Source organism: Trachinotus anak, unplaced genomic scaffold (assembly GCF_046630095.1).
Source record: "Trachinotus anak isolate AG129_WGS33_773 ecotype Australia unplaced genomic scaffold, CSIRO_AGI_Tana_v1 ptg000012l, whole genome shotgun sequence".
Taxonomy (NCBI): Eukaryota; Metazoa; Chordata; class Actinopteri; order Carangiformes; family Carangidae; genus Trachinotus; species Trachinotus anak.
The window spans coordinates 21,167,177-21,187,942 of NW_027273863.1; the positions used below are offsets into that span (position 1 = coordinate 21,167,177).

Genomic DNA, 20,766 nt, shown 5'->3' on the forward strand with positions numbered 1-20,766 from the left:
AACACAGATTAGTGAGCGCCCTCTGCTGGTCAATGTTTGCAGTTGCGCAGAGCTTCATTCACAATCACCAACTGCTGTTTGCTCCAGTGTTTATACCGGATTTATCTTCCGGTTGGTAACACTGAGTGTTTGTTTCTTATAAGTAGAGAAGTTTGATAATATCATGTAATATTATAACAAAGTAGTATACAGTATTTGCTGTAGTGTACATGTACACTTATTCATATCATCTGTGTCAGTGTTGACGCGCATTAGTCGGGAACGCGCTTTAGAGTCTGGGTGTCTGGACGTTTGAAACTGGATCTGACCTCCTGTCCGGGTTCGTCAACATACTTTGTTGTTATGTCCGCAGCCTGTTTCTAAACAGCTCTGATTTTAGAAAATAACTTTTACTGAGATCGATGAGCGAGATTAAAAGAGAAAACGAAAGGAAAAAGAAATCACGGAGACCTCACTCCAGCAACAACAACAGCGTCCTGTCGGGACCTCGAGTCATTGACCTCTGCTCAAAACTCTGTTTGTCTAATCTGTATTTTCTCTACTGGCAGATGTGCATTCAGCATACAAATTAAATTCAAGACGACTGATCAATCTCTGCTCTCACTCTGCATATATATATATATATATATATATATATATATATATATATATATATATATATATTCATTCAAACATACATTCCTTCCTTCATGAAAGAAATTTGGTCAGTCTTTGAACAGGTCGGCCACTGAGTAACCTGACCTGAACAGACCTTTGAGATACACTCTGTTGGCAGTTTATTAGGTACACCAAGTTAATGCAATAGTCCTGCAATAAATCCCCCCTTATTAACCTTATTAAGGTTATAATTTTTAGGTTTTGTTAAAACTATTTGACAGAGGTGCTGATTTAACTGTGGCCTATGTGTGATGAAGTTGGTGCAGCTTTTGAACTGTATGGCATCACACAGAGGTGTCTCTGTTATTAAGCCTTGATATATTTGGGAGTGTATGAAGATCATAAAATTGCTCCGTTATTTGGATACATACAGGACAATATTATACTTGAATCAATGCATATTTGTAAATATTTGAAATTACCCCCAAAATGTGAGACCTTTTTACACAGTGCAGTGTGTCTACAACAGACAACAGTATGTAGTACAGCTGTTGTTTGTATCGATACACATTTGGCTCTTTAATCGCTCTGTTTTCTCTTGTAGTGACAGTGTTGTTGCTTTGCTTTGTCACATTACCCAGAAATGGTGACTGTCCTGTATTTGGTCCAATCACAGAACAAAGACTAAAGCTGTGAACAGAAGATCTTCACTTTCAGAAGAGATGTCCTCCCAAGTCAGACTGAGGCTGCTGCCGAGCGCCAGATGTTTGTTCGATGAGCCCGTTCAGGTGAAGGTCTCTGGGCTGAGGTCGAGGCAGGTGGTCGCTCTGAGAGCCAGATCAACAGATGAGAGAGGGGTGGAGTTCAGCTCCTCGGCCACCTACAGGGCTGATGGGAGCGGGGAGATCGACCTGAACAGAGACCCCTCACTCAGAGGGAGCTATGTTGGGGTTGAACCCATGGGTCTGCTGTGGTCGATGAGGGCAGACACCTTGCACAAATACTTTTACAAGAACAAAGCACTGAACCCCCATGTGGTGAGGATCTCTGTGCATGAGCAGGAGGGGGAGGGAAGGATGTTGGCAGAGGCGACCAATGAGAGGTTTCTGATTGGAGACGGGGTCATCCGGTGCCCCGTCAAAGAGGGGAATTTTCAGGGAGTTCTGTTTACTCCCCCAGGTTGGTGGTTCTCGGCCTAATAGCATTAGTTATTTTGTCCTTTATCGAAATGAATGAGGAGAAAGAGGTAACTTCACTTTCAGTGGTCACCGCGACATAAAAACTGCATGTATAGAATCACTAGTCAACTCTGATAAAAACTGCTTGCATGCATGATTTTCTGTGGCGTCCCCGAAAGCCCTGACAGTGTAATGGCAAGCCAGCATACACAACACCATGTGTGTATTTACTGCCTTTCTCTATTTTTGTCACTGTACTGTAATATCTTTGCGTATTAGCCTGTTTGTTTTGTCTGACAAACAACTTTTAGATTCAACGGTTAATTGGTAGTACTTCAAAAGGCAATCAATAGAGTTATCAATAATAAAAATAACTGTCAGTTGCAGCCATAGGCTATAACTTATTTCTGTAATCAGTGTTGGAGCATTTACAAATTGATGCAGTGATGCATTGTATTCAGTTTATACACCATGAGCACTGAGCTCAATATTGGCTGTTTTTCTGTCATTACATTTCATTGAATTAGTAGAAAGCTGTGGATGTAGAAGTCAGATCATTATATAAGATCTATGACTTCAGATGAACTCTTACTGACTTTACTCTTATGTGTCTAATGGTCCAGGAGAAGGTCCGTTCCCTGCTGTGCTGGATCTCTGCACCTTTATGTCTGAGAAAAGAGCCTGTCTCCTGGCCAACAGAGGGTTTGTGGTTCTGGCTGTAGCGGTGCACAATGACAGGCCTGACAAAGTCAAAGTGATGCATCTGGATCACTTTGAAGAAGCAGTGGATTTTTTACAACAACAGCCAAAGGTAAGCTGTTTGAGTAGCGTTTAAACACAGCAAAAGAAAGTTACAATCCTCAGATTTTGATTCACTTGATGGTAAGGAACTATTGCTTTGGGTTTTCTTTCAGTGAACAAAGTTAAATCTGGAGAGCTGGGGAGGATAAAAAAATAAATAAATAAAAATTCAGATGGTTAAATGCAGTGGAACCACACACAATGGAGACTTAATTATTCTTATGCTAAGCTCTTCAAGTTAAAGGAATAGTCCAATATATGAAGAAATGCACTTATTCATATTCTTTTCCAGAGTTAGAGTAGAAAATGTATAATACCACTTATGTCTGTGCAGTAAATAATGTATGAAGCTACTGCCAGCTAGCTTAGCATAAAGACTGGAAACGGAAAAACAGTTTGCTTTATCCAAAGGGTTTTAATCACCTCTAATGTGTCTTTCTTCACAGGTGGGCAGTAAAGGAGTTGGTATCATATCTCGATCAAGGGGAGGAGATATTGCTCTTTCACTTGCTGCTTTTGTGCCAGGTGTTGAGGCCGTAGTGTGGATTAACGGCTGCAGCGCCAATGTGGCTGTTCCTCTCTACTATAAGAACCGCCAAATCCTGTCCCCATTACTGTTTGACTTCAGCAAGGTAATTCCCACTGTATCAGGAGCCAGCATAATCAAGTATGGTGTTGGAAATCCTCTGGCAGAGGAGAACAAGGGCAGCGTAGTCCCCGTCGAACAAGCCAAGGGGCGATTACTCTTTGTGGCTTCAGAGGACGACCTCAACTGGGACAGCAAGGCTTATATGGACGAGATGGTGGAGAGACTGAAGCGTTATAGGAGGAAAAACTTTGAGAGTGTGAGTTACCCGAGAGCTGGACACTTACTGGAGCCACCTTACGGACCCTACTGCCCCTCTGCTTTACATGGGCTCATGAGCTTTCCAGTCCTGTGGGGGGGTGAGCCCAGGTCCCACGCAGCAGCTGAAGTCCATCTGTGGAAGAAGATCCAGGAGTTCTTCAGAGCTCACCTGAGCTGTGACGCTACACAGACTAAAGCCAAGTTATAGATGGAAATAGGAGCATAGAAATGACCAGGGAAGAGCTCATGATGCCGTGGCTGCCCATTAATTGTAGAAAATCAATTCCGGTATAGATCATGGATGGATTGATAATGGAAATTCTCAAATGAAATGATTGTCTTTGTATTTTATTGACTTAACAAAGGTTGAAAAAAAACTTAATTAGTAAAGTTAATATGAATTTGTCTGCAGTACAGATAAAAACAGGGACTCAATTCGCAAAATTTTTATTTTGCTTTTCACTTTCTCTTTTGGAAGACAGGCCTTTGTAAGGGTGTTTTATCCATTTACAATTACATCTACAAAACGATACACTGTGCAAAAACTGAAGGAGCCTGAATATTATCTAAAAACACTGTATAAATTCAATGAATAGGTGAATAATATTGATTTTTAATACAAAACTACACTTCCAATTAGTACTTCACAATTAAAGTTTTCTGCCGATCGGCCACTGTGAAACTTTTATTGTGAAGCAGCAGCTTCCTGTTACCATGGTGATCAACATTAGTTCAACGTCACCTAGGACCTGCACAGAAGTCTGGATCAGGCTCTCAGTGCTGAGGTGTAGTGTCAACATTAACATCACAGGGATCTGAGAGAGGAAGAGGCTTGCTCCCGTTCAACCAGCAACCGTCTTCACCGGAAGGTAAGAGATGTGTTTTTGTAGCTGTTGTTTCAGACCGTGACCCAATCACATTGAAAGGCCACAACATATTCCAACCATACTGTACATAATTTATGGAAAATGTATGGAAGGCCTGAAAGAATATTTAACGAAATTTTGAACAAACTTACATGTTTATATATCGTAATAAAGTTGAAAATATGATGTTACAACTCGAAAAACATCTTGTTATAACAATAAACCTTTCATGTTATAATGTGATACTGATCTGTCTCTTTTTCTGGTGTGGCAGCAATGAGCTCTATGTAAACATGAAATAGATCACACACAATATAGCTACACATGCTCAGTTTTCACTTGCACATCGGTTTGTCAATGACCTCTGGCAAGTAACATAGAATAATAATGATATACCTTTGTCCCAGAGGCATTTGATTTCTTTGTTTCTCTTCTAATTGTCAATAAATGTTCATCTTTAGCCTAAAGAGACTGTCACACATTCCTTTAATATGTAAAATCAAATTTATATATTTTTGCTAAAGTAGGCTACAAAGTTCAAACACAGTACAAAAAAAACAGACATTCATGCATTTAAAGAATCAGTAAGAAGTTCATGGGCCAAGATGACAAACAAAAAGCTCTCAGTATACTTATGCACAGTTTAAAAAAGGTTAAAATGCCAACATACATACAACTAAACAATGATAGCTTTTACAAATAAATTGTTACAGGGTTCAGTGCAAAGAATTAACAAAACTGAGAAAGTACTAGACATGTAGAACAGAGGCAGCCATGTGCGGCAACTTAGAGCAAGTCTTTTCTTCACAGTATGTAAGCCGAATTAATCTCGCTATTTTACCTATCTACCTATCTACCTCAGAAAAACAAACCACTTCCCAGTTAATCTAAATCCAACCCTTGAAACCCAAATAGCTTTAAGATCTGTACCATACGGTCATACCAAGAAACACAATTTTCAGCTGTGTGAAGTTTTGAAACGTTTCGAACATCTCTCATGCCTAAATTTGTAAAGAATGGATCTCTACTTTCAGAAGAGATGTCCTCCCAAGTCAGACTGAGGCTGCTGCCGAGCGCCAGATGTTTGTTCGACGAGCCCGTTCAGGTGAAGGTCTCTGGGCTGAGGTCGAGGCAGGTGGTCGCTCTGAGAGCCAGATCAACAGATGAGAGAGGAATGGTGTTCACCTCCTCGGCCACCTACAGGGCTGATGGGAGCGGGGAGATTGACCTCAACAGAGACCCCTCACTCAGAGGGAACTATGTTGGGGTTGAACCGATGGGTCTGCTGTGGTCGTTGAGGCCGGTCACCTTGCACAAAAGGTTTCAAAAAACGAATTCACTTAACCCCCATGTGGTGAAGTTCTCTGTGCATGAGCAGGAGGGGGAAGGAAGGATGTTGGCAAAGGCGACCAATGAGAGGTTCCTGATTGGAGACGGGGTCACCCGGTGCCCCGTCAAAGAGGGGAACATTCATGGAGTTCTGTTTACTCCCCCAGGTTGGTGGATTTGTGTTTGTCTTTGCCTTAATTTATTAAATTAGTCAACTTTATGGTCATGAACAAATCCTATCAAGGGCCAAAACCTAAAACAGTTCGGTACCCTTAAGAACACTGAAGCAGTTTTTGGCCTTCAGTTGTTTCACGGTCAGTGTGAACCCAAGTGGCAACCACCATGATGTCAATCATTGGTTTGTGAACTGCCTTTTTTCAGTCCTGAGTTTGCAATTTGGCCAGAGACAGTGGAAAAGAGAGACAGTTCATTTTCAAATATTTCCAGTAAATGTGTCACGTAGGTCTCTCCACCTCCCTTCCCCTTTAGGAGACCAGCGGCAGGTCTGAGTCCATTCCTTCCAATGGGAGAAGAGAGCGGGATCCTAGATTATTATTATCTAGGTTAACTGGCAATTCTAAATTGCCCATAGGTGTGAATGTGAATGTGTAAGGAAAAATGTCATGTGTGAGAAATATGAGGGCATTTTAGATCTCATTTAATTTTCCCTCAGACTTTTACCAACTACGAAAAAAAAGACAACCAACGATTTTGATAACTGACCAGTTGTTAAGCCAATTACCTCACTGTCTCTGGTTCTAGCTGCTAAAATGTGAGGATTTACTGCTTTCTCTTTTTTGAAATGATTGCATATTAAATATCTTTGACTTTTAGCCTCTTTGTCAGAAAAAAACAAACAATTTTAAGATAAAAAAAAATGCCTTTACTCAGTGGACACTGAAATAAATTTTTAGTTGCAGCCATAAGCTATAAGGCAATTCTGGAATGAGTTGTGGAGCATTTACAAATTGATGCAGTTTTGCTTGTATTCAGTTTATACACCATGAGCACTGAGCTCAATATTGGCTGTTTTTCTGTCATTACATTTCATTGAATTAGTAGAAAGCTGTGGATGTAGAAGTCAGATCATTATATAAGATCTATGACTTCAGATGAACTCTTACTGACTTTACTCTTATGTGTCTAATGGTCCAGGAGAAGGTCCGTTCCCTGCTGTGCTGGATCTCTGCACCTTTATGTCTGAGAAAAGAGCCTGTCTCCTGGCCAACAGAGGGTTTGTGGTTCTGACTGTAGCGATGTACAATGACAGGCCTGACAAAGTCAAAGTGATGCATCTGGATCACTTTGAAGAAGCAGTGGATTTCTTACAACAACAGCCAAAGGTAAGCTGTTTGAGTAGCGTTTAAACACAGCAAAAGAAAGTTACAATCCTCAGATTTTGATTCATCTGATGGTAAGGAACTATTGCTTTGGGTTTGCTTTGTGATTTTAATAAAGTTAAATCTGCAATAGCAGATATTTCTTTTGTGGTGTGTGTGTGTGTGTGTGTGTGTGTGTGTGTGTGTGTGTGTGCGGAGCCGAGACTTACTGTGGCAAGCATACTGTTAGCATCACTACCATGGCTAGAAACCTGGGTGTCTTGCACCCTAGCTAACCCCAGGCTAATTGCTTTGCTGGCTAACCAGCTAGTTAACCAGCTAAGCTAACAAGCCAGGTATGGTGAGCACAGACATTTGACTAGTTTTAGTTAAAAAAATGTCCTTTTAGTATAATTTGTGCCAATTTATGAATAAAATAATACTCACCTCACTCACCTCATAAAACAAGAGCACAGACTTCCTCATGTTCTCATATTTACGTGAAATATCCTCCAAATGGAACAAACACCATTAAGTCATATTCAGTGAGTGACTCAAATGAGCTGAGGTGACACCTAGCAGACAGCTAGCAGCGAGCCAGCCCACCGGCCACTAAAAGCAGCCCTGGCCCGCCTTCAATTATCCATAACTTTAAGCCTTAATAACTTTTAAACAAGTACGTTTTATAAACATTCACTCACAGTACAGCTGTCATGAAGGAGGTAATTAGCTTCAATGACCAGAAGTGTGTTCTTGTTCCAGGCTGTTTCTGCTGTAAAGTTGGGTATTTAACACGGCAGTCATTTGGGATTGACTTATTTTTTGAGGCAGCCTTAAGTGGCCTTTGAAGAACTGTAGACAAATAGGCAGCTTATCCTCACATTTACTGTGGAAAAGTTGGACGTTATTGTCTGAAGGGAGCACATTTATTTGTAAAGCACATTTCTTAAACAAAGGCAATTCAAATTGCTTTACATGATAAATTAAAAACATTAAAAAGAAAGAAAAACTGCATAAGAACTTGCAAATTAAAAGAATAGAGAGAATAAAAAGAATAGAAAAACTTTAAAAGTAAGCGAAAACATAATAGGAATAGGAGACTCATGATGAGTAATTACTATTATGTGCAACTATGATGTCCTTCTTCTTTAAACATGAGCTATAATATCAGTTAATATAACAAACATAAAATGTTGTTATTTTGCCATGGGGTTTTATTTTTATTTTTATTTTAAGTTTTTGGAGTCCACTTCCTCATGGTATGACAATAACACATTTGGGCTGCTTTTGTTATATTGCCATGAGGTCATATTGCTATAAACAGGGTATTAAATGCATATTCTCATACAACTTTATCATATAATTTACTAATTATATTGGTAATAAAATTTTTTTGAGTAAACCTCCATATTTCATCCATCCCACTTTATCTTCTCTAATATGTCTGTCTTTCTTCACAGGTGGGCAGTAAAGGAGTTGGTTTAGTGTCTCGATCAAAGGCAGCAGATATTGCACTTTCACTTGCTGCTTTTGTGCCAGGTGTTGAGGCCACAGTGTGGATTAACGGCTGCAGCGCCAATACAGTTTTACCTCTTTACCATAGGAAAAAACAAATCCTCCCTGCATTACTGTTTGACATCAGCAAGATAATTCCCACTGAATCAGGGGCCAGCATGGTCAAGTATGTTGTGCAGAATCCTCTGGCAGAGGAGAGCAAGGCCACTCTGGTCCCCATTGAACGAGCCAAGGGACATTTCCTCTTTGCAGCTGCAGAAGACGACCTCCACTGGGACAGCAAGGCCTACATGGACGAGATGGTGGAGAGACTGAAGCGTCATGGGAAGGAAAACTTTGAAAGTGTGTGTTACCCTGGAGCAGGACATTACTTAGAGCCACCTTACGGACCCTACTGCCCCTCCAGCTTTCATGGGCTCGTGGGGAAACCAGTCCTGTGGGGGGGTGAGCCCAGGTCCCACGCAGCAGCTGAAGTCCACCTGTGGAAGAAGATCCAGGAGTTCTTCAGAGCTCACCTGAGCTGTGACGCTACACAGTCTAAAGCCAGGTTATAGATGGAAATAGGATACAGTGGCATAGAAAAGACTTAGGAGCAGATACATCCCGACATCTCCTCTGCTCTTCTTCTCAATCACGTAACTATGACTAATTATATATGATGGTGTAATGTTTTGTGATGAAATGAACAATTATTATTTCACATATTGAAAGATTATGACTAGACCTGGTGCAAGTTTATTACATTTAAAAGAGAAAGTGTTAACATATTTTAGTGGATGGGACAGTTAGCCCATGAGTCAATGTTATGAAGTAAAGAGAAAATGTAAAATACAGATCAGAGATGAAAATGCCCAGTGCCAAGAGTACTGCCATGTCAAGCTTGCTAAATTGTGAGGCAGAAACTGATAAAAATGAAAAAACATTAGCTGCCTCTGTTGCAGAAAGTTAATTATTCCATAGTGCTAGTGTAATTATTTCTCATATCCAATTTTTTTTAATGGTTTTTTAATTAAAAAATAGCAAAATAGTTTGTCTATCTGGCAATAAATTAATCAATTCATCATTGCAGCTCTCAGTTGGATACTGCTGAAATGAGATAGTTATCATTGCTGACATGTGTTAGTATGTGGAATTAATAATCCTTCCACTGTTTTATTGTGAGAAGTTTTATTAAAGATAAACCAAAACTCTCCCTGTGTTTGCTTCTTTGTCTTCCTCCCATACTCTCAATGTTATGCTGTGCTTCTGTCAGGAGCCTGTAAGTCGTCACTGTGGTCACTAGATGGAGGTATAAGCCTCTCCAGATAAGTATCTCAAAGGAACTTTAAATCGAAAGCAACTGGACTTGGTTATTTGTCTAGGAAAACGTTTCAAAATAAAATCAAAGAACCTTCAAAAACTTAGATTGAAAAATGCTAAATGGAAATTCTCAAATGACATACTTGTATTTGATTGATATATGATGGCTTGATTTTATAGACTTCACTATTGAAGTTTTTTTCAACTTTTAAAATTGTTAAGTTGATATGAATTTGTCTGCAGTTCAGATAAAAACAGGGACTCAGGACAAGTAGAACAAACACATAATTTTTATGTTGCTTTCCACTTTCTCTTTTGGAAGACAGGTCACTCTAAGTGGGTTTTATCCGTTTACAATTAAATCTACAAAACAATACACAGTGCAAAAATAGAAGGGGTCTGAATACTATCTGAAGACACTGTAGAAATTCAATGAACATATTGTAGTATTTCGATTGTTCATACAAAATTACACTTCCTGATCGGCCACTGTGAAACTTTTATTGTGAAGCAGCAGCTTCCTGTTGCCATGGTGATCAACATTAGTTCAACGTCGCCTAGGACCTGCACAGAAGTCTGGATCAGGCTCTCAGTGCTGAGGTGTAGTGTCAACATTAACATCACAGGGATCTGAGAGAGGAAGAGGCTCGCTCCTGTTCAACCAGCAACCGTCTTCACCGGAAGGTAAGAGATGTGTTTTTGTAGCTGTTGTTTCAGACCGTGACCCAATCACATTGAAAGGTCACAACATATTCCAACCATACTGTACATAATTTATGGAAAATGTATGGTAGCACTTTAAGAATAATAAATGAAATTCTACACAATGTTACAAATGTATATGTCGTGATAAAGTGAAAATATGATGTGATAACATGATAAAACATATTGTTATAACAATAAACCTTTCACGTTATAATGTGATACTGATCCGTTTCTCTTTTTCTGGTGTGGCAGCAATACCCTTTCTGTAAACCACTCAGTTTGCCAATGACCTCTGGCAAGTAACAGAGAATAATAATGACAAACCTTTGTCCCAGAGGCATTTGATTCCTTTGTTTCTTTCCTAATTGTCAATAAATGTTCATCTTTGGCCTCAAGAGACTGTCACACCTTTCCTTTTTATGTGAACACATTTATTTATTTTTGCTAAAGTAAGCCACAAAGTTCAAACAGTACAAAAAAAAATGAGACATTCAACAAAACCACTTCACAATTAATCTAAAACCAAACGCTTGAAACCCAAATAGCTTTAAGGTCTGTATCATACGGTCATACCAAGAAACACAATTTTTCAGCTGTGTGAAATTTTGAAATGTCACAAGCAAATATACCATTTCATAGTCTACTTTGGTGCAGAGCAATGCCTAAATTTGTAAAGAATGGATCTCTACTTTCAGAAGAGATGTCCTCCCAAGTCAGACTGAGGCTGCTGCCGGGCGCCAGATGTTTGTTCGACGAGCCTGTTCAGGTGAAGGTCTCTGGGCTGAGGTCGAGGCAGGTGGTCGCCCTGAGAGCCAGATCAACAGACGAGAGAGGGGTGGTGTTCACCTCCTCGGCCACCTACAGGGCTGATGGGAGCGGGGAGATTGACCTCAACAGAGACCCCTCACTCAGAGGGAACTACGTTGGGGTTGAACCCATGGGTCTGCTGTGGTCAATGAGGCCGGTCACCTTGCACAAATGGTTTCAAAAAACAAATTCACTAAACCCCCATGTGGTGAAGTTCTCTGTGCATGAGCAGGAGGGGGAAGGAAGGATGTTGGCAGAGGCGACCAATGAGAGGTTCCTGATTGGAGACGGGGTCACCCGGTGCCCCGTCAAAGAGGGGAACATTTGTGGAGTTCTGTTTAGTCCCCCAGGTTGGTGGATTTGTGTTTGTCTTTGCCTTAATTTGTTAAATTAGTCAACTTTATGGTCATTTAACAAATCCTATCAAGGGCCAAAACCTAAAACAGTTAGGTACCCTTAAGAACACTGAAGCAGTTTTTGGCCTTCAATTGCTTCACGGTCAGTGTGAACCCAAGTGGCAACCACCATGACGTCAATCATCGGCCAAATTGCAAACTCAGGACTGAAAAAAGGCAGTTCACAAACCAGAGACAGAGGAAAAGAGAGACAGTTCATTTTCAAATATTTCCAGTAACTGTGTCACGTAGGTCTCTCCACCTCCCTTCCCCTTTAGGAGACCAGCGGCAGGTCTGAGTCCATTCCTTCCAATGGGAGAAGAGAGCGGGATCCTAGATTATTCCCTGTGATAGACCTGTTCAGGATGTACCCCACCCTCACCCCCAATCACAAAATTAATGCAGTGACGCTTGTGTTCAGTTTATACACCATGAGCACTGAGCTCAATATTGGCTGTTTTTCTGTCATTACATTTCATTGAATTAGCAGAAAGCTGTGGATGTAGAAGTCACGTCAGTTTAGTGACACTGTATCAAAAAGGATGAACATTACATAAGATCAATGACTTCATATTTACTCCTACTGACTTTACTCTTATGTGTCTAATGGTCCAGGAGAAGGTCCGTTCCCTGCTGTGCTGGATCTCTGCACCTTTATGTCTGAGACAAGAGCCTGTCTCCTGGCCAACAGAGGGTTTGTGGTTCTGGCTGTAGCGGTGTACAATGACAAGCCTCACAAAGTCAAAATGATGCATCTGGATCACTTCGAAGAAGCAGTGGATTTCTTACAACAACAGCCTAAGGTAAGCTGTTTGAGTAGCATTTAAACACATCAGCAGAAAGTTACAATTCTTAGATTTTGATTCATTTGATGGTAAGGAACTATTGCTTTGTGTTTTCTTTTGTGATTTTAATAAAGTTAAATCTGCAATAGCAGATATTTCTTTTTGTGGTGTGTGTATGTGGACCTGAGACTTACTAACTGTGGCAACCATACTGTTAGCATCATTGCAACAGCTAGAAATCTAGGCTGAGGCTAATTGCTTTGCTGGCTAACCAGCTAGTTAACCAGCTAAGCTAACAAGCCAGGTATGGTGAGCACAGACATTTCAGTAGTTTTAATTTTAAAAAAGGCCTTTTAGTATAATTAGTGCTAATTTATGAATAAAATAATACTCACCTCACTCACCTCAAAAAACAAGAGCACAGACTTCCTCATGTTCTCATATTTACGTGAAATATCCTCCAAATGGAACAAACACCATTAAGTCATATTCAGTGAGTGACTCAAATGAGCTGAGGTGACACCTAGCAGACAGCTAGCAGCGAGCCAGCCCACCGGCCACTAAAAGCAGCCCTAGCCCGCCTTCAATTATCCATAACTTTAAGTCTTTATAAAAATTCACTCACAGTACAGCTGTCATGAAGGAGGTAATTAGCTACAATGACCAAAAGTGTGTTCTTGTTCCAGGCTGTTTCTGCTGTAAAGTTGGGTATTTAACACGGCAGTTATTTGGGATTGACTTATTTTTTGAGGCAGCCTTAAGTGGCCTTTGAAGAACTGTAGACAAATAGGCAGCTTATCCTCACATTTACTGTGGAAAAGTTGGACATTTATTTGTAAAGCACATTTCTTAAACAAAGGCAATTCAAATTGCTTTACATAATAAATTAAAAAGAAAGATAAACAGCATAGAAACTCGCAAATCAATAGAATTGAGAATAAAAAGAATAGCAAAAATTTAAAAAAAATTTAAAAGAGAAACATAATGGAAGGACAAGACTCGTGATGAGCACTTTACTCAAAAAAAAAAAAAAAAGAGGAATACACTAAAGTTACTATAATGTGCAACTACTTTTATTTTAAGTAAAGGTAAGAACAGGAACATAAATCGAGGATAGGAGGACAAGACGCATGATGAGTACTTATTGTTCAGTCAGAAATATTCATATTATGGGCAACTATGATGTGAAACTATGATGTCCAACATCTTTAAACATGATCATTGCTAGAATATCAGTTCATAGAACAAACATAAAATGTTTTTATACAATAACACATTTGCACTTCTTTTGTAATATTGGCACAAGTTCATACTGCTATAAATACAACTTTATCACATAATTTGCTGAGTAGACCTCTATATTTCATCCATTCCACTTTATCTCCTCTAATATGTCTGTCTTTCTTCACAGGTGGGCAGTAAAGGAGTTGGTTTAGTGTCTCGATCAAAGGCAGCAGATATTGCACTTTCACTTGCTGCTTTTGTGCCAGGTGTTGAGGCCACAGTGTGGATTAACGGCTGCAGCGCCAATACAGTTTTACCTCTTTACCATAGGAAAAAACAAATCCTCCCTGCATTACTGTTTGACATCAGCAAGATAATTCCCACTGAATCAGGAGTCAGCATGGTCAAGTATTGTGTTGGAAATCCTCTGGCAGAGGAGAACAAGGCCACTCTGGTCCCCATTGAACAAGCAAAGGGACATTTCCTCTTTGCAGCTGCAGAGGACGACCTCCACTGGGACAGCAAGGCCTACATGGACGAGATGGTGGAGAGACTGAAGCGTCATGGGAAGGAAAACTTTGAGAGTGTGAGTTACCCGAGAGCAGGACACTTACTGGAGCCACCTTATGGACCCTACTGCCCCTCCAGCTTTCAATGGCTTGCAGGCAAACCAGTCCTGTGGGGGGGTGAGCCCAGGTCCCACACAGCAGCTGAAGTCCACCTGTGGAAGAAGATCCAGGAGTTCTTCAGAGCTCACCTGAGCTGTGACGCTACACAGACTAAAGCCAAGTTATAGATGGAAATAGGAGCACAGAAAAGACTTAGGAACAGATACATCCTGACATGTCAATGTTATGAAGTAAAAAGAAAATCTCAAATACAAATCTGCCGAGAGTACTACCATGTCAAGATTGCTAAATGCTGAAGCAGAAGCTGATAAAAATGAAAAAACATTAGCTGCCTGTGTTGCAGAAAGTTAATTTTTCAATAGTGCTAGTGTAATTATTTCTCATATCCAATTTTTTTGTAGTCTTCTAAAATAAAAAAGAGCCTTATATTCACATTTGTGTTGATATAGTGACTTATTCATTATCTGACCTCTTGAGGACAGGACCTAGAAAAGTGAAATGTAGTTTGAAGTTCTGACTCAGGGTGCAGCTTGAGTTGTATGTGTTTAGTTCCAGATGAATTCTTACTGTAAAACAGCAGCTGTTTGAGTGACTGTGGGTAGAAGGTGAGGACTATGAAAAACGTGCATTGCAAGTTTTGTTTTCAAATGACTTGTTTGTCTGACCAACAGTCCATAACAAAAGATAAAAATTTTTAAATCATATAAAAACATTTAATCCATTACTTCAATGATTCTCTGAACAATCAAAATAGTTTAGTCAATAAAAATGTTTGTCTATCTGGCAATAAATTAATCAATTCATCATTGCAGCTCTCAGTTGGATACTGCTGAAATGAGATAGTTATTATTGCTGACGTGTTAGTATGTGGAATTAATAATCCTTCCACTGTTTTATTGTGAGAAGTTTTATTAAAGATAAACCAAAACTCTCCCTGTGTTTGCTTCTTTGTCTTCCTCCCATACTCTCAATGTTATGCTGTGCTTCTGTCAGGAGCCTGTAAGTCGTCACTGTGGTCACTAGATGGAGGTATAAGCCTCTCCAGATAAGCTCCTCGTCTTCGCTGTTTTGGCTGATGTAACTGAGCTTCCTCCAGGTTTACCGAATCCTTCCTGGTTAAGTTAATGAGAATATGATCCATGATATGATCGCGATACTTCATTTCGCTTCCTGCAATAGAAGCTTTTACACCTCATCCATAGAAAGGCTGCAGACAGTTTCACAGTCTGCAGGGACCAGAAACCACTCTGTGTGTGAACATATGCTCCTGTAAACAGTTCATTTTACTTTTGTCTCCCGTGATATTTGTTTTCAGAGGTAAGCCAACATCTTTTGTCCATGAAAATACTTCACATGAAGCTCTTTCCAGTGTGTGTTTCTGTCATCCTTCTGACTCCAGCTGTCTTATCTTAGAGTTGTATTGAGCGAAACTTATTTACAGCGTGTACACAGGGCGACAGCCCGATTGACAAAGCTATATATGATATAAGAGGTCACCAGTAAAGACACATACACTGCACATATTATATTTCACTACGTTCCTCACAAGTACTCATATTTAGAGATCTTTGTCATGTTGCATCTCTGGTCTTTCAAAATAAGAGTTTACTGAAGACAGTTACAGAGTGCGTCCCTAACAATGCATATTATTGAGATTTTCCTATATTAGCTCTCAAAACAGCCATAATGTTGAGGAAACTAGAGCATGAGCCCATGGAGAATTTTGCAGTGATCATTAATGACAATTTTCGTATTTCAAAGATTCACTGTTTTTTAGAAACGTTTGGTTTTGTTAAAAGTTGTGTGATACAGTGAACCAGGGAACATAATGAAATAGAATCAAATCAGACCTGCTGCACACAATATGATATTGATGATATTTATTTATTTATTAGGCAATTGGCAGAATTAATCAGCAGCGATTTTAATAATCATTTAAGTAATTTAAGAGACTTACCTGTCACAATAGGATATTTTTTACTGTTCTCTGATTTTTAATAGACTAATATAAGGATAATTAAAATAATTGTAAGCTGCAGCCCTAACTTGGTCTATATCTTCACTGTTTGCTATACAAGTGTGAATATGCCAAATGTATCCCGTTATAATCATCAGATAAAGCTTGCATCAAGATGTGTTGTTTGTTGAAGTGTTGTTATTATATGAGAGTATAATTATAGCAATATTATTTACAATGTGCATGCAGACTTGTGAACTTGTCTGTATTGTGTGAGCATGTCAGGGAGACTGGGGATGGTTGCAACACTTCTTGCTTTTCCCTCAGTTCCTCAGGCCTATTTGGACTAGAGAAAGAAAATTTTACATATTAAACTGGCATCTGTCTGCCAATTACCCACACCATTTAAAGCTAATTACATATTACATGTCTTTCACAATGTTTATTTGAATGCAAAAATTCAGATGTCCCAACCGTTGCAACAGATCAGGGATGGTTGCAACATATTACAAATACATTAAATTTCAGTAATTAAAATTTTTCCTATTTAGAACGTTGAAACAAACTGTTGTGTGGTTTGTTGTGATTTTGCTGCTTAGCTTGTGGACAGTTCCAATAACTTGTTGCAGCCTTCTCCACCCAGCCATGACATATATGCTATCTAGACACACTGACCTTGACACATGCTAACCATGTGGCTTAGAAGTCAACAAAACAATAATTCAAACTAAGTTAGTTTTGATTCATTAATACAGAAGGTATAAGTGGTGTAATTCATTTTCTTAAATTTGCTTAGTCGTGGTGGAGTTTTGTGATAGGAGATTTATCACATTGCCCAGTGACGAAAGCTGTGAACAGAAGATCTCTACTTTCAGAAGAGATGTCCTCCCAAGTCAGACTGAGGCTGCTGCCGGGCGCCAGATGTTTGTTCGACGAGCCCGTTCAGGTGAAGGTCTCTGGGCTGAGGTCGAGGCAGGTGGTCGCCCTGAGAGCCAGATCAACAGATGAGAGAGGGATGGTGTTCACCTCCTCGGCCACCTACAGGGCTGATGGGAGCGGGGAGATTGACCTGAACAGAGACCCCTCACTCAGAGGGAACTACGTTGGGGTTGAACCCATGGGTCTGCTGTGGTCGATGAGGCCGGTCACCTTGCACAAAAAGTTTCAAATAAAAAATTCACTAAACCCCCATGTGGTGAAGTTCTCTGTGCATGAAGAGGAGGGGGAGGGAAGGATGCTGGCAGAGGCGACCAATGAGAGGTTCCTGATTGGAGACGGGGTCATCCGGCGCCCCATCAAAGAGGGAAATATTCGTGGAGTTCTGTTTACTCCCCCAGGTTAATTGCTTTGTTGTTGTCGTCTATTACAGCTTTTAATTAATAGAATTTATCAGAAAACAAACCATGAATAAATTAATGGTATCAGTATTGTCTCTGTAGCCACAGGTTACAGTTCATGCTTTGTGCAAAGTCCGTTGTTTTCCAGCAGCCCTATAAACAAACAAAAAAGCTGCACCATTGCATTGGCTGACATAATTCTTCTTGATAATGAACACAGCCAGACTGTGTAGGAGTAGTTCTACTCATAGTAGTATTGATAGTGGTAGTTTTTATACTGTATGTCATTTTGCTTTGTCTCATGTTCCCTGGTCCAGGAAGAGGTCCGTTTCCTGCCGTGCTGGATCTCTACCTTTTAGGAGGGGCTTTGTCAGAGAAAAGGGCCTCTCTTCTGGCCAGTCGAGGATTTGTGGTTCTGTCTGTTGTGGCGTTTGGGTCTGATGACATGCCGAGGAACATCAAAGAGGTTCATCTGGATTATTTTGAGGAAGCAGTACAGTTTTTAAAAAAACAAGACAAGGTGAGTTCCCTAGATCTTTGAGAATCTTGATTTTTGGGGACACTTTTTTCATTTGCTTGTGTCTGATACAGTGTGTTATGGATCGTGCCCTACCCAAGACCCCCACCAAGTGACTCCAAGAAAACTGGGATTATCTAAACCTTTATTCAATAAGAAGACACAGAATGGTCAGAGATGTCCACTCTGTAATGCCAAAGTGCCCTGTCTAAAGACCTGACTTAACCCACATGGGGCAGCCCCATGTTGCTTCTTTAGGCAGAGCTTGATGCTGCTCTTCGTCATGCTCCTCTCTTTGGCTTGGCAAACAAGTACTAACACCAAGATAAAAGCATCTGCCAAATGAGTAAATGTGATGTAATGTAATATACAATGTAAAGGCAGCTGATATTTGTAGATTGTTTTTGTCACTTGTAATTTCTATTTGTTTTTTCCACAGGTGGGCAGCAAAGGAGTTGGTGTAATAACCCTTTCAAAAACTGGAGATGTTGCACTTTCAATGTCCACTTACCTGCCAGATGTTGAGGCCACAGTGTGGATTAACGGCTGCTGTGCCAATACAGCTTTACCTCTTTACTATAGGAAAAAACAAATCCTTCCTGCGTTGATGTTTGACATCAGCAAGATAATTCCCACTGAGTCAGGAGCCAGCATGGTCAAATATGGTGTTAACAATCCACTGGCAGAGGAGAACAAGGCCACCCTGGTCCCCATTGAACGAGCCAAGGGACATTTCCTCTTTGCAGCTGCAGAGGACGACCTCAACTGGGACAGCAAGGCCTACATGGACGAGATGGTGGAGAGACTGAAGCATCATGGGAAGGAAAACTTTGAAAGTGTGAGTTACCCTGGAGCAGGACATTTCTTAGAGCCGCCGTATGAACCCTACTGCCCCTCCAGCTTTCATTGGCTAGTGGGTAAACCAGTCCTGTGGGGGGGTGAGCCCAGGTCCCACGCAGCAGCTGAAGTCCACCTGTGGAAGAAGATCCAGGAGTTCTTCAGAGCTCACCTGAGCTGTGACGCTACACAGACTAAAGCCAGGTTATAGATGGAAATACAACAGAAACATGAGAACAAATTAACTTTGGTCATGTTTAAGTTGGATTCATGTTTTCACAATTTCTTCACCCAGCTAAAAGTGCCAGGCTGTGGTTCACTGTCTGATTATTTCTGTACTCACTGCACTAAACTTAGTTTCTGCCATTTTATTTGAATTTTTTTATTCATTTAAAATCTCTGGACTTTACGACGCCTTGACTTTATGACTAAAACTGCATTGTGTGTTTACAAAACTTATGGAGGAGAAAATGTCTTTAGTTTACACCTTTCTCTATTTATTTCATACATCAGTTGAATTTTTCTGGTAATGACAAACACATCTTTTATAATTGTCTTTTGTGGATGGCTGTTCATTGGATGTTATTTTGAGTTTTTATACACAGTACTTTTTCTGACCTTTTTGAATCTCACCCAGACAAAAGTTGCCATATTACCCAAAAAAAAAACTAACAAAAAAAAAAAAACAAACAACAACAACAACAACAACAACAACAACAACAACAACAACAACAACAACACACACACACACTAATACTGAAAATAATTTACTAAGCTAAAACCAAGAATTTAAAAAACAAAAAACAAACAAAACTAAACTAGGAAACCTGCAAAAGGTTCAAATCTTTCTTGGGTTTAAACATGAAATCTCATCAGGTAGATTGTTGGTTATGAACCAGACAGCAAAAAAAATCCTGATTTTCTATTCTATTATGGAGCCAAAAGAGAAACATTTATTAGATAAGCTAATGTTTGAATGTAAAAATTCTAAAATGCAATAGATTAAAATGTGCTGAATAGGTCACGCCATGCATGCAGTTCATGTTTATTGCTCTTGTATTTAGCTGTATTAAAGACTGTGTGATGGGAAACTGCAAAGCTTTTGTGAGTTAATGTTTCAACCTTTGTGTAGATTCACTGTACAGCTCTCAGCAGCTCGTCACATGGAAGCAACCTTTGCAAAACAGAGCAGAACTAAAAATAAAAAACATGACTTGTTGGTAACCATCTCACCCTCTCGCTCACTCTTGAGAAGTAAGAGATAACAGGTTATTGTTCCCGGCAGGCTCACCATTGTGTAAGTTCATCAAGATAGCAGAAGAAGCCTTGATCCGCCTCCTTGATTTATGAAGCAGCATTGTTGAAAACGCACTCTCCCTTCCTCTGTGGATTTTTGTGTTTCTGTGTCTGACTGCTCCTTTTATGTCACTTCAGCTCAACAGAGCCCTCAGCCACCTCTGGCTTTTAAAAGGCAGCAAATAATTTGTTCCACTACTGCAACAGCATGAAGAGATGAAGAAACATCAAGAACTTAGGGTTGAGCTTATATTTGAGCTTCTGTCTTCCTCACAAAAAGTTGATTTCCTTTTGTCTTTGCACATAGCATATTTCTAGTGTTGCAGTGCTGCTGTGGCCATCAAGTGGTTGAAATCTGATGCTTATCTCTACAAATCAGCTCCTACACTCCAGCAACTTGACAAATATGCATAAATCTAGCCTCACAGATTGTTAGGGATTCCATTTTTATTGTAGTGCTCTGCTGTAGCCCTGTGCTGTAAATAGCTGCTTGTAAAAGGCCTTAGCATGTGGGAAATAAAGTATA

General features: G+C 40.0%; 3 protein-coding genes across 14 annotated transcripts; all 3 read left to right on the forward strand.

Annotated features, from left to right (window-relative positions):
• Window positions 1-71: 71 nt before the first annotated feature.
• LOC139629812 (acyl-coenzyme A thioesterase 1-like) lies at window positions 72-9,139 on the forward strand. 4 transcript variants are annotated; one of them, XM_071492686.1, is made up of 5 exons: window positions 72-319; window positions 1,239-1,776; window positions 2,399-2,586; window positions 3,023-3,624; window positions 9,000-9,139. In XM_071492686.1, the coding sequence occupies exons 2-5, from the start codon at window positions 1,320-1,322 to the stop codon at window positions 9,004-9,006; spliced, it is 1,254 nt and encodes a 417-aa protein (XP_071348787.1). In that variant the 5' UTR covers window positions 72-319; window positions 1,239-1,319; the 3' UTR covers window positions 9,007-9,139. The 4 variants fall into 4 exon arrangements, with proteins under 4 accessions (XP_071348787.1, XP_071348789.1, XP_071348788.1 ...); XM_071492688.1 differs by having other exon boundaries at window positions 1,274-1,776; XM_071492687.1 differs by lacking the exon at window positions 9,000-9,139 and having other exon boundaries at window positions 3,023-4,530.
• LOC139629807 (acyl-coenzyme A thioesterase 5-like) lies at window positions 4,153-9,176 on the forward strand. Of its 2 annotated transcripts, none has more exons than XM_071492673.1 (4): window positions 4,153-4,292; window positions 5,324-5,785; window positions 6,774-6,961; window positions 8,398-9,006. In XM_071492673.1, exons 2-4 carry the CDS (start codon window positions 5,329-5,331, stop codon window positions 9,004-9,006), a joined length of 1,254 nt encoding a protein of 417 aa, XP_071348774.1. In that variant the 5' UTR covers window positions 4,153-4,292; window positions 5,324-5,328. The 2 variants fall into 2 exon arrangements, with proteins under 2 accessions (XP_071348774.1, XP_071348773.1); XM_071492672.1 differs by lacking the exon at window positions 4,153-4,292 and adding an exon at window positions 9,061-9,176 and having other exon boundaries at window positions 5,143-5,785; window positions 8,398-9,029.
• A 175-nt stretch (window positions 9,177-9,351) lies between these two features.
• Window positions 9,352-19,432, forward strand: LOC139629809 (acyl-coenzyme A thioesterase 1-like). 8 transcript variants are annotated; one of them, XM_071492676.1, is made up of 5 exons: window positions 9,352-9,452; window positions 14,698-15,613; window positions 17,050-17,590; window positions 17,908-18,110; window positions 18,547-19,432. In XM_071492676.1, exons 3-5 carry the CDS (start codon window positions 17,134-17,136, stop codon window positions 19,153-19,155), a joined length of 1,269 nt encoding a protein of 422 aa, XP_071348777.1. In that variant the 5' UTR covers window positions 9,352-9,452; window positions 14,698-15,613; window positions 17,050-17,133; the 3' UTR covers window positions 19,156-19,432. The 8 variants fall into 8 exon arrangements, with proteins under 8 accessions (XP_071348777.1, XP_071348778.1, XP_071348779.1 ...); XM_071492677.1 differs by having other exon boundaries at window positions 17,112-17,590; XM_071492678.1 differs by having other exon boundaries at window positions 17,115-17,590.
• Window positions 19,433-20,766: the final 1,334 nt, after the last annotated feature.

Excerpts from the sequence above, each read along its gene's own strand:
- LOC139629807 (XM_071492672.1), top strand. The coding sequence starts at position 5,287 with ATGCCTAAATTTGTAAAGAATGGATCTCTACTTTCAGAAGAGATGTCC. Across the intron at positions 5,786-6,773 it reads AGTTCTGTTTACTCCCCCAG|GAGAAGGTCCGTTCCCTGCT; the intron begins GTTGGTGGATTT and ends CTAATGGTCCAG. Across the intron at positions 6,962-8,397 it reads TCTTACAACAACAGCCAAAG|GTGGGCAGTAAAGGAGTTGG; the intron begins GTAAGCTGTTTG and ends CTTTCTTCACAG.
- LOC139629812 (XM_071492686.1), top strand. The coding sequence starts at position 1,320 with ATGTCCTCCCAAGTCAGACTGAGGCTGCTGCCGAGCGCCAGATGTTTG. Across the intron at positions 1,777-2,398 it reads AGTTCTGTTTACTCCCCCAG|GAGAAGGTCCGTTCCCTGCT; the intron begins GTTGGTGGTTCT and ends CTAATGGTCCAG. Across the intron at positions 2,587-3,022 it reads TTTTACAACAACAGCCAAAG|GTGGGCAGTAAAGGAGTTGG; the intron begins GTAAGCTGTTTG and ends CTTTCTTCACAG.
- LOC139629809 (XM_071492676.1), top strand. The coding sequence starts at position 17,134 with ATGTCCTCCCAAGTCAGACTGAGGCTGCTGCCGGGCGCCAGATGTTTG. Across the intron at positions 17,591-17,907 it reads AGTTCTGTTTACTCCCCCAG|GAAGAGGTCCGTTTCCTGCC; the intron begins GTTAATTGCTTT and ends TCCCTGGTCCAG. Across the intron at positions 18,111-18,546 it reads TTTTAAAAAAACAAGACAAG|GTGGGCAGCAAAGGAGTTGG; the intron begins GTGAGTTCCCTA and ends TTTTTTCCACAG.